The sequence below is a fragment of the Geospiza fortis genome, unplaced genomic scaffold (assembly GCF_000277835.1).
Source record: "Geospiza fortis unplaced genomic scaffold, GeoFor_1.0 scaffold53, whole genome shotgun sequence".
Taxonomy (NCBI): domain Eukaryota; kingdom Metazoa; phylum Chordata; class Aves; order Passeriformes; family Thraupidae; genus Geospiza; species Geospiza fortis.
The window spans coordinates 5,917,859-5,930,047 of record NW_005054305.1 but is presented as its reverse complement, the minus strand read 5'-3'; the positions used below and the strand labels follow the sequence as shown (position 1 = coordinate 5,930,047).

Sequence of the window (12,189 nt, the reverse complement as noted above, 5' to 3'; positions counted from 1 at the left end):
CCTTCAGTGGAGATTTCAGAGATAACAGAGCAGGTGATTCACTTTCCTGTCTTCTCTGTGAGCAGCGAGCCTGCCTGCACTGGTCCATTTGTGGCCTGCTGTCTGCTCAAGCTGTTGAAAACAGCATTCTGTAATTCCATTTACGCTTGCAATTCCTCTCTTTGCAGTGGGACTCTGCTGCTGAGTGTGCCTGCACTCTTCTCTCCTCTGGAGAGCTGGGAACAAATGCTTGCTGTTGACAAGCTGGACGATGACAAAAGTGAAGCAAGGCATTTATTTCCCACTCATCATGACTTCTGCATGTCTGCCAAGCCCTTTCACGTTGGCTTAGTGATAGGTCCCTGAAAGAGCTTCAGTATTAATTTACACTGTGGTCCCAGTTAGCTACATGATACCTCTGTCAAAGATTGTGATGGGCTTTTCTTCCTTTTCTCAGGTCTAGACAGCTGCAGCCACTGCTAGGACAACACTTCTTGCAACAGCAAAATGCCACATTTTGGTTCTATGCAAAGACATATTGGCAAATGTCAATTTAAATTAAAAGTTTACTATTTTTCTTTAAATTGCAGTGTTATGGTTATAGCTTAATCTATTATTTTAGAGTCTTTATTTTGCCATGCTCTCTCTTGACTGGCTGCCTTATCTAAGGACTAGTTATGGATGAAATAGCTCTACCGTATGATCTAGTTGATGGGCTGACAGGGTAGGCCATAAACTGAGATTTCCTTCCTTTGTCCCCCACTAAAATGAATTCATATCTTTATTAGACATTGAGGAGAGTTGTATACACAATCAGATAAAGACTGCATCTAAGAACCGGATCTGCTGAAGTGTGCTTCTGGCTTATGCTCTTGAACTCTGCCCAGTTATATCAAAGATCATCATTTTGTGAAGAAAAACAAAGTAATTTGCTATCAGTGTTATGCACAGGAATGCTGAAGAATCTAGGCAAGAACTGTCTTTTTCCAAAATGATGTTATTCTGGCAGGTAGAGCCTTTCCTTTTTGAGTAGCTCTGCAGTTCTTTGAAATACTAAAATGCAGTCAGCAGTCAACAAATAATATGAAACATAAACCTCTGCAGTACTTTTGCTACCCTGCTGTGCTGTCTGCACATTCTTGAGGAGCACTGGGCCTTGCACACAGCCTCACAGAGGGCTGTGAGACTTACTAAATAATCAAAGACAGATAATACAGGTCCTGCCTCCTTGGAGAAACGTTTACCAGCTAGCACAGCTGAGCAGAAGTTTCAGTGACCTTCCATGTTTCCTATTGATGACATGCATTTATTTTTTTTTAACAGAGTTTCTTTTTCCTGCTTTTCTTTTTAGTGTATGAGGATAAGCATGCTCTCATGCTTTTATATCAATGAAAACTTGACAGTTTGTCCAGCCAGTGAATGCCTGCCATATATAAAAACTGCCTGGGTCTAGGTACAGTGCAGTCGCTGTACAGAATGTTTCTGTTTCGGGAACATTCTGGACTGTTGGAAACTGCTGGACTATTTGAGGGTAAGGGGTAAGTCACTGCAAAAAACAGGGGATCTTATATCACAGAAATAACCTGAATGAGCTGGAGTTAGGAATGTGTGTAAGCCTGCAAGAACCTAAGCAATGGAAGCAGCAGAAGCTGGGACAGAAAGGGCTGATTAATGCCCCTGCTCACAGCCATTCCAGGGCCAATCTGGCAAGAAGGAAGATGGACTGATCTTCCTGCTCCTAATGGGTTTTTATAAATGCCTTCATAAACTGGAGAATAAGCACTGTTTTAAGTCCTTCCTTGCCTTTTTATTTTTCCAGACTCATTTCCACCAGTGGTAGATTTACTGTCTTTGCTGTAAGTACCTTCACAGAGAAATAAGAATTCATAATCTACAGAGATAATATATACTGGGATGAAACTGTTCCAATACTGTGCCTGCCAGAGGCCAGACAGAAAGATAGAGAGATAGAAAGGTTACAGGAGTTGTTCATTTCTCCCTAGCGTTTGGCTGCAGAGGAATAGCCATACCTGCTCAGTGGACCATGCAGGTATTACGAATCTTTGATCTTTCTGAACCTTCACTGATTTACTACAGAAACATTTCATTATTCTTTTTGTGCTAGTGAGAGAGCAGGATGAGCTTCTGTAAAAGTATAGTTTTGGCTTTATATTTTCTATTTTTTTTTTTGTTAAATTCTTAAATTACACAAAGTGAAGTTGCCCTGTGGTTTGTTCAAGCTTTCTGTCAGTTTTGTCAAGTGTCCCAAGGAAATTATGCCTTTTGCAAAGTGGAATAAATTTCCACTTTAACATGCAGTCAATCCATACTTATGTCCATTAAACTTGTGTTTCAACCATGCTTTGTTTTTTTATGGAGGCTTGAATAGAGACCCGGTAGAAACATAGGAAGAAATTGTCTGCTTCCTTGTTTGTTAGTTAGTTAGTTAGTTAGTTAGTTAGTTAGTTAGTTAGTTAGTTAGTTAGTTACTGATGTCTGGTTCAAATGTGTATTGTGGGCTTTTCAGCCCTTCTTTCTCTCCTTCCAATAAAAAAACAGTCTGCTTTTTTCAATGAGGAAATGAATTTTTAAAAACTGTCTACAGAAAATCTCAAATTATAAACCCATCTTTTTCATGGAAGAGGCATTTTAATGTCTAGCCCTGACAGCTCCCATGCACAGCATACTTCTTGATTTCGTAACAGGCAGAGATTAATGCTGCCCTTCTCTTCTGTGCTTTGGGATCTGTGTGTACTCCTCTGTCGTCAACCTCCTCGTGAACTGCTGCTTATTAGCAGTGAGGGCACAGACGGCTTTGTGTTTGTGAGGCTCAGCTGAAGGACGAGGAGGATGGCACAGATAGCGACACAGACAGCTCTGAGCGTCGCTTTGTACCCAACCAATTTTCTAAATGATAATTTTCTTTTTTTCTTTTTTTTTCTTTTTTCCTTTTTTTCGCAGGAATGTGTTATTCTGCAGTAGAGAGCAGACTCTGCTCCCAGTTGCACACAGCCTAAAGCGTTTGTTCTGTGTTGAGGAATTTGGGACTTTTGTTGTACAACTTCGGGTTGCAGGGAGTAACTGGCCTTGTCTTGCTACCAGATTCACTGTTGTTAAATATATAAGTCATAGAAAAATAGTATTATTATGCTTCCAAACAGAGTAACTAGAGAACCTAGAATTGAGGGCCACTGTCTCATTCAAAGGCCTGGATGAGTATTGTTCATATCATATATTACTATTCAGTATTTTGTTTTCCTTCCTTGTTCATGTGAATTCATGCTTTGTTACTGTGGCCAACTCAGTTCCCACTCTGAAGTGAGAATTCTCAATTACTTTCTGAACTAGTAAAATTTTATTACTGCATTATACTGCAGTTTCAAAAAAACTATTTAGCTTCCATGCAATATCATATTCACCTCAATTCTGTGCATAAGCATGGAGTATCAAATCAGAAGTTACTCCACTGAGTTTAGATCTGTCTGAGATGACCTAAACTTGCTGTAGTTTGAGTTTGGGCTTTTTTTGTCATTAAAAACTCTAATCACAGCTTGCCTCAAGTGGTAGCCACAGCCAGGAATCCTGCAAATCAGACCCCTGGATCCCAAACCGGGCAATCAGTTAGGGCTGCATCCCAATAGCTGTGTCAGTAGTCAAAGTGGATAACAGTCAAATATAAACGCATCCTCAGGTCAGCCCATGATGAAGGAACACTGTGTGACATCTGTTAAATTTAAGAGCATCCTGCTCTTAGTGACTATCTGAAGTACATCTACTGGCTCTGTGCTTTAGAGTAGTGGTTTTTGTGTGCTGTCAGGTGCTCCCTGGTGCAGCTCATAGTCTCTGCTGCACTGGCACATCCTGACCCCATGCACAAGGGCACATGACTTCACTCATCTTCCCCATTCCTCAGTTTCTTTTAGAGGAAAGTGGTGTGCCTGTGAGGAAAAGGACCTGTTCAGCTGGGGAATGCATCTTCCTTTTGGTTAGGCTGTGGCTGAAAGGGAAATTCTTAATACAGGATTTTCGTGGTCTGTGGCAGACTGGGGATTGAAAAGCACAGCTCTCTCTTCGTTTCTCCATGTGCGTGCTTTGGCATCAGTTGTAACACACTTCCCAGCACCAGTTAACTGAGCAGCTTCTGCTAATTTTTCAGGTTCCCTTAGCCCAAAGGTGTTGGCTGCCTGGCCCCTCTATTGCTTTGCACCCAAAAGGGCTCAAAGTGGACAGGCTGAGAAATTCAGCTTTAGAATGCTGGCATGTTTCTATTGAGTATGTGAAACATTTTCCAAATGCTTGTCTCCTGTCACGTTTCCTGTGGCTACCCATACTGTCTGCCAGGTATAGCTTTATCACTCCTACAGTTTGTAGTCTTAATCGCAGAGGTTCTTTAAAGTTTATGAAAAAGATTTTGCCAGAGTTTTTCAAGATAAGAGGGTATGTCTACAGTGAAAGTTTTCGATACCGTCAGTAAGCAATTAAACAAATTTACAGGGAAGAAAACCTCTGGGGCTACTAAGCCCAAAACCTCTTCCCTCCATTAGGTATCCTTCAGCCATGACTTCTCTGAGAGCTGGGAAGGAGATTCTGGGTAGTATTGCTAATTGTGCATTAACTCCAACCTCCTTACACTGCTGTTGCTTACTCCTGTCTAAGGTGGAATGCTGCATGAGGCAGTCCTGTGGTCTGACCCAGAGAAGCCATTCCTTCTGTGGTACACTATAGGAATGGCTTCCTCAGGTCAGACCAAAAGTCCTGTGGCTTCTACCCCATTGCTGGTCTCCAAAGTACATGAATGCCTTGGTTGAACGTCACATCATAGCATGTCCTGAAGCAGATGCAAAGTTGGGAAAAGTCAACTGATTTTGGGAAGCATAGTGAAGGTTATTAAAACACTAGGAAAATAGTCCTGCAATGAGAAATACCAGCATCTGTAGTTACCCTGCTGATAATACTTCAAAATTACCATGATCACTTTAGAAAGACAAAACATATGGAAGGGTATAAAAGGAAGTCCTGTGCCTTGCAAGTTGATTTTCAGGGTTACAATTAAAAGGGTGTGCCCCTGGCAGCAGGTACAGCTGGGGATGGGCAGCAGCACTGAGCCTCTTGCTCTGGCACCTCTCCTGAGGGGTGGGTGGGTGGGTGGGTACACGTGTGAGCACAGGCCTGGCAGGGGCAGGACAGCTCTCTCATGGGCACCAGGGCTTGCTGAGTTTGCATTGTCTTCTGCTGTTGTGTGGCCTGAAATAGCTCAGTGTGGGTGAGTTCTCCCAAGAAGTGGGAGAAGTGTCACAGAAGTCTCAAGCCTGATGGGATGTAAAGCGGCAGCAGGGTGCTGAGCACAAGAATGCTGAAGGATTGAGAAAATATTTCTGTAGGTGGCTGATATCCTCATGTAGTGGACATATTTTAATGAAGTTCAGCGCTATTTGGAAACAATAATCCAGTGCATGCATTGCAAATTTTATAATGTGATTTACAGGAGCTGCACCAACCATAGATTTTATTCAATCTTTTTCTCATTTTCTAAAGTTGCTTTTTACATCAAGTCTTGCTGAGACCAGCCTTTAACTTAGTAGTAGTTACCATTTCTAAATTTGGAAAGATCACTCCACTGATTTTAAGCTTAAGTCATGCAAACAGTAAACTGTCTAAACTTTTCTTATCTCTGTATTTATAAAATAAAGTTATAAAACTTGTGTTCATAGTGCACACAGGTGATTGATGTGCCTGGCTGTCCCTGGCAGGTCTGCCTGGGGTGGCTCCCTCCATGTTAGTTCTTGCCTTTTACAAGAGATAGAAAATAGCCAAAGTTTTCATGCTGGGGGGAGGTAAAATTAACAAGAAATATTTCTTTCTCATGCTGTTCTGAAGGCAGACACCTTCAAAAGAGTTTTAAATGTGTGTGGTTTAATATCTTATGTTAGCTAAAGTTCTCAAAGGGTTCAGTTTATCATTAAGGAAAGTTAGATGCTGTGCCATTCTTAGGGAAGCCCAGGGGTAAAAGGGCTTAGGTTTAGCCTACTGTTTGATGATGCTGAAAACAAACCCAAACTCCTTATGTTTATTGTTTTGGGGTTTTGTAGGTGTGGTTTCTTTCTGTAAGACTTTTAATATTAAAGGCCCAAAAGTGCTATCTGTACAGATACTATGACACTGAATTAAGTACACAAATGCAAATGCCTCCATAATTATTTACTATTTCTAGAGAGCATGTGATAAACCAATCTTTTTTAATTTCACTTTGGCTGCCACGTGTTCTTTTCATTCCAAGCCAGTGAAAGTGGGTGTCTTTGATGGCAGGTTCAGGAGACTCTACAATCTTTCGTCTTCTTGTTTGGTTGCTAATAGCTGGAAAAATTGACCGAGCAAAATGGTGCAGAAGTTGAGCCAGCAGTTGCCACAGTGACAGTTGTCCAATATAAATATCTTACAATTCTTCTGTTTATCATCTGTTTTCAGGGCAGTTTAAGCTGCTGGAACAAGACCGAGATATTAAGGAGCCAGTGCAGTATTTTAACAGTGTGGAGGAGGTGGCTAAAGCATTTCCTGAACGAGTTTACGTCATGGAGGAAATAACATTCAACGTTAAGGTAGTCCCTGAATAAATATTTGTCCCTGTCTAAATGATTAACTGTTGCAACCTTTATATACATGGCAAGTGAGCAGCGGCGCTGAGTGGGAAGTGTGATTTTTGAGACAAACGAGCCTTTAGTGTTCCACATTCGGTGATGGTGCTCTTTGGGATCATTTCTACAGTCTTAAATCAACATGTCCTCTAAGGGCTCTCCTGCCCTATGGCACTTTGGGGAGCAATCCTGATGATCCATTCAATAATTCATCTAATTAGGATGCTCCTGCCAGATTTTAAACAAATGTTGTTTGTTGCCTCCTTCCTCCTCCCCCTCCAGCAGTCTGAATTTCATTCTCTGCTAAGCAGCAGCTGCTCAAATCCCTCTCCAGAAAGCCTCTTTCTCAGAGAGCATGTAGGGTGAAATGATGAGGTTGCTTGTCTCAAAATTACTGCAGCTAAATACTATTGTGAATAAAATAACAAAAAAAAAAACAAAAAAAAACAAAAAAAAAAAAAAGAAAAAAACCCACACCAAAATAAAAAGACACAGTTGTTCTCTGTGTGCATGTGTGTGTGTTTGCTTGGGCACAGCTCTTGGGCTCATGAAAGGGTCACTGATCCCATGACAGGGTTTGCTATCACCAAACATGCTGCAGTGCAGGGGCATGAAACAATGAAATCAGACCTTGTTCTTCTTTGTCCTATGTACATGTGTGACACTGCACAAGGTAGGTCAGCTCTGCCATGAGAGCAGAGAGGTCTCCAGGCTTATCTGGTTGGTTTGAGCAGCAGCACCATCTCAGACTGGTAGAAGAGCATCCTAGAGCTGGTGTGCAATGGTGGAGATCCACATCGTGTACCCTGCAGGGGAAACTGGCTAATGCTGGTGGTACAAAACTAGCCTGGAATTTCCTGGTCCTTTGCGTATGGGGTTGGGCTTTGTATAACAACCTTTTAATGGCTCTTTCCTCTTTCTTGCACTGCTACAGTTGGGAGCCACCAGCTAGTTCACAGTTTTTATAGGTGTAAGTGGAAGAGCTCATCAGGTAATTTACTCAGTGACTAAGACTCACACCTTGCAAGACAGTAGGTTGTTTTCATTTGTGCTCTGCGTTAACCTGAGCCTGTAAAACAGAGGCTTTCATGAATGAAGGCTACGTGAGAAAGTTGGAGCACTTCTGTAAATTTAGGCAAGGGAACAAGAAAATTTTATCTCTGCTCAGAAAAAATCCTTGTGACTGCTAGCCTTATCCAGAGCTGTGCTGTTATTTCTGTTTTGATCAATGACCAAACCAAGAGAATGGCACAGTAGAATGTGCAGCTTTGATTTTCTAGTGCAAAAAAATATTTGTCTACAGGCTTGTTTAAACCTAAAATGCCATATCTTGAGTTTACCATGAGCGGTTTTGAAACTGTTTTTCATATGTGGCAAACTGAGAAAGAAGCATAGCTTTCTGTTAGATATCAAATCCATTTTTAAAAGGTTTTTTAGTGATATTCCTTAATGTAAATAACAGTAGTAATAATCCAGGTTTAACCTAGTTACACAGTTATCTTGGCAGTATTCCTCTTGGCAGTTTTACAGTTTCATAGAAGTCTATTCCAAGGTTATCATCTTCCAAAAAATAAATGAACTTAGCAGGATTTATTAAAGTGTTTAATAACCCTTTGCATGCAAGAGAATTATGTACGCTAAAATTTTAATATGGGAGAGATTTTGTCAAGCTGATTAGAGCAAAGGGAGGAATACTAAGTACAGTTGATTCCTGTCCAATGTAGCGTGCCTGTTTAAATTCAGAAGAGAGTATCAGAAGGCAGCTAATCCGATAAAAAAAAGAAAAAAAAAGTGCCCAAAATATCTGATGAAGCACTTAAGGTGAGAAGGAGCTCTGAAGTCTGGGAATTCTTTCTTGTTCCAAACACTCAGGTCTTCAGTGGATAATTTTTAAAGAAGGAGCCTGTAGAGTTCCAAGGTGACCAGACAGTCACCGTGTTCTTTTGTCTGTGCTTCTTGAGGTGTGCCTGCGTGTGCCAGTACACCATGGTTATGATTCCACTTGGTGTGAACCTTGCTCCTGAGTGTAAATCCTTGGCAGTTCCAGCAGGATTTCACAGCTACCGCTGCCATTCTCCAAACTGCCTTCTCGCTGAGGTGGGCTGCAAGATCATTTCCAAGGGGCTTACTTTGTTTTTGCTTCCTGTAATAGTTGTTAAAGGGAAAAATCAGCCATTTTATCCTAGCAAAGCAGGAGAGATGGTTCTCCCTTCCTTCCCTGTGGTTTTGCAGCTGGACAGGCTCTCTGGGCAGTGTCCTGAGGCAGGGCATTGAGGATCTGATGGGTGTTTGAAGAACAGCTGTAACACATGCAAGCAAATGCCACTAGTAGGAAAAGGTGGTATCTTTTCAGAGACTAGCAAACAAAAATTTTAGGTTAAATAAAACTTTTGTAATGGCTAAAAGTACTTAGTAACTTTTTTATCCATACATACTGCACTGGATTCCCACTTGGTCATTTCGAGTGGTGGCCAGCAGCATCTACAGGCACAGTAATTTAGAGTGTTCTGGGGATAAGTGAATTTCACTCAGTCAGTAGTATAATCTCTTCCTGATCAAAAAATAGAGGCATTCTGTCCTTTCTTCACTGACCAGATAGGGGAGAACCTTTTTTGTATTAATATTCACTGCATAATTGAAGAGGATTTTTTTTATGTTACAGCATTATGCTACAAATGCGAGGATTTTTTTTATTTTCTATTGCTAGGAGCAAAATACTAAGAATGTTGAGCCACCCCAGGACCCTGTCTTTTGGTGAAGCAACAGCAGTAGATGTCTGCTTTCAACTGCTCCGGTCTCATACATACGGCAGTGTCTACAAACATCCAGGAAGTTATTTGCACCAGGTCTTAAAAACAAGACAAGGAATAACACCCCCCCCCCCCAAATTATACTGAGGACAATTCACCAAAAGACCAAAAGTTTCCTTAGAAAAGCAGCAGTATTGTCTGATAGATTGAACATTGGACAAACTAGGAGTTCCTTCACTCTAAAAACCAGCTCACTTAGTTTTGCAGGACCCTTCAGATTTTCCAGAATAACATTTTGGTTCTGGAGACATCACTTGGTCTCTCTGGAGAGTCTGTGAAGCTGTTTGCAGACACTTTCTAGAATGGACAAATGGGTTTGTGCATTAGCCTTATAATGATTCTTTTCTTACCTATCAAAGATATTGTATGACTGCTGTGAACTTTTGATACCTGATTTGTTCATCTTTTTTAATGTAATCCTCTTTTCACAGTGATTTAACTGTGTTGGCCCATGCAATGTGCATTTTGGCAGAAAGAAATCTGTAGTGAAAACTTCGCCCCTTTTTTGTTGGGGTTTTTTTTTTTGGCAGATGGTAATGCAGTACAGTGGAGCAAAATTGATTTCCTGATGGTAATTCTGGTGCCTCTGATAAACTCACCCTGAGTTGCCATAAAGCACATATATAGGAGGCTGTAACTTACAGTGACATTCTTAAGTGCTGCAGTAGTGACTTCCTTGAAATGAGATGCTGTGTAGATTTTGGCTCCGGACTTCCAGGCAATTCATAATACTTCACCTCAAGAATTAGTGCTTCAGTGGCCTTGTGGCTTGATGCCAGCCTTACAAAGCAGCAAGAGTCAGCTCCAAGCAGTTTGGGTTTTTTCTTCTTTTTCCCCTTTGCCCCCGGTACATACAGGCTCAACACCTCAGTGTCTTGCGTTGGCATTGCAATCCTGTGGCTGCCTCTTTTCCTCCTGGAAAAAGGTGGGTGGCTTGAGTAAGAGAAGCACTGGAAGCTGAGCTGCTGCTGCTGTGTGCCTACATTGAGGTACCTGTGGGGGGGTCCTGCTCCAAAAGAAGCCTGGATGGCAAGTGCCACTGCCTCGGTGGCTCCACATAAAGAGATGCTCCATGTTACGGCTCTGCAGTGCTACCTGCCACATTTTGGGTCAGTTTCAGATCACTGATTTATTTGAGACATTCCTTAAAGAGCACTGAAGCCAGCTGTTAATGTAGCAATTAGGCAAAGTCCCTCTTATCCCAAAGGGAAATGCATGAAGACTTTTACTTGCTGATCCTCTCTTGGGAAACAGACATTTATAAAAGAAAAATGGGATACAGTCTCACTGAATTTAGCCAACTTCCTTGGAAATGTTTGCTCATTTTTTTTTCCTGCTAACAGCTCTCCTGAAGACACTGCTTTACATTTTCAAAATCTTTTCCCATGTTTGTGACCTGTAAAAAAATACATATATCTAATATATATGATCTATTAAATATATCTGCAGTGCTACACTTGGTCCCTTGGCTCTAACAGTAAAAACCATATGCTGTAGCTATGAATCAGAGACTTCACAGTTACAAAGAGCTCTAACAATTAAAAAAAAATCCTAATTGTATTTTTAAAGTGAATGCAATCCTTGCATTACTCTAATCAAGTCTAACAGCTATACCTACCTATATAAAGCCACAAATAATTTTTATAAAGGTGTTCTTATGTGTCCAATTAAAGACTTCTGCTTCAAACTGTAACAAATTAGAACTATTGGAGTCCAAGAGAGCATATTGACTCAGGTGTTACCAAAATCTATTATTGCTAGTTAGCCTTTCCTTAAGCAAAGGGAAGATTATACCTGAGCTTTTCCAAAAAACAGTTTCCTAAATAATCATTCCTTGCTTTTCTGATGCCTGTCTTCTGCAGGACTTTTCAATGGCTTTTCAGTGTTACTGAAATTGCATGAGCCTTAAAATATAAAATATTATAGTGACTTAGACCACTACAGTCTCCACTGTAGTTTTGCAGTGTGTTTGGCAAGATGTATGCCGGTCAGCATCCTGGTCAGCATCCTGGCATCAGCAGTGAGCAGATAGTAGGATTAACAGGCTGGCCGTCAGAAGGGAGAAGGCAAGTACAACAGGGAGGAAGTTCTGGATCTGTGGGTCTTCTGCATTCATTGCTCAGCTTGAATATCTACTTCTGATTCCTAGATGGCATTGGGAATGTAGTGTGGCAAGCACTGCCTCTTTCACAAAGCTGGGGTCGCTGGTTATTCTCACCTGTTATCAATGAAAACTGGATGAGAAGAGCAGAAGAGGGGCAAGTGTGAAGTAAAACTGCAGGAGTTCTTATAGTACACAAACATTATTGTTAAAATGTATAAAGTCCTCCTTGGATATCTGATGCAGCTGAATGAAAGCCTCTTGGATGTTTTGTGCCTTCTGTAGTGTTACCACTTTTCCAGAATTATTATGAGACTTCAGGAGTTTACCACAAAAGGTATGATTATTTCTGAACTAGTCTGTGATCTGGACCATCTTAACTCTGCCACCATGCACTGCTGTCCTGAGTCCATCATATACCAAGGTGTCATGGTTTGACACTGGCACAATGCCAGTGCCCCATGAAAATATACTTGCCTGGTGTTTGCTGTGAGATGTGACCAGGAAATAAGCAAAGCAGGCCTCTACCTTAGAAAAAAAAAGTTTATTAACTAAACTACAAAAGGAAAAAAACCACACACACACACGCACACACACACCTGGAAAATGAAAACTCCACAAAAAAGCATTTCCTCCTCCCCCCACCACATTTCCAATACATCTTCCA

At 41.2% G+C, this 12,189-nt stretch overlaps 1 protein-coding gene across 1 annotated transcript in view; it reads left to right on the top strand.

Annotated features, from left to right (window-relative positions):
* GAREM1 (GRB2 associated regulator of MAPK1 subtype 1) overlaps positions 1-12,189 on the top strand; it is a 105,215-nt gene that overhangs the window by 72,920 nt on the left and 20,106 nt on the right. The window contains exon 3 of the mRNA XM_031066612.1: positions 6,445-6,575. Coding sequence (XP_030922472.1) covers positions 6,445-6,575 — 131 coding nt within the window. The remainder of the gene's footprint in view (positions 1-6,444; positions 6,576-12,189) is intronic.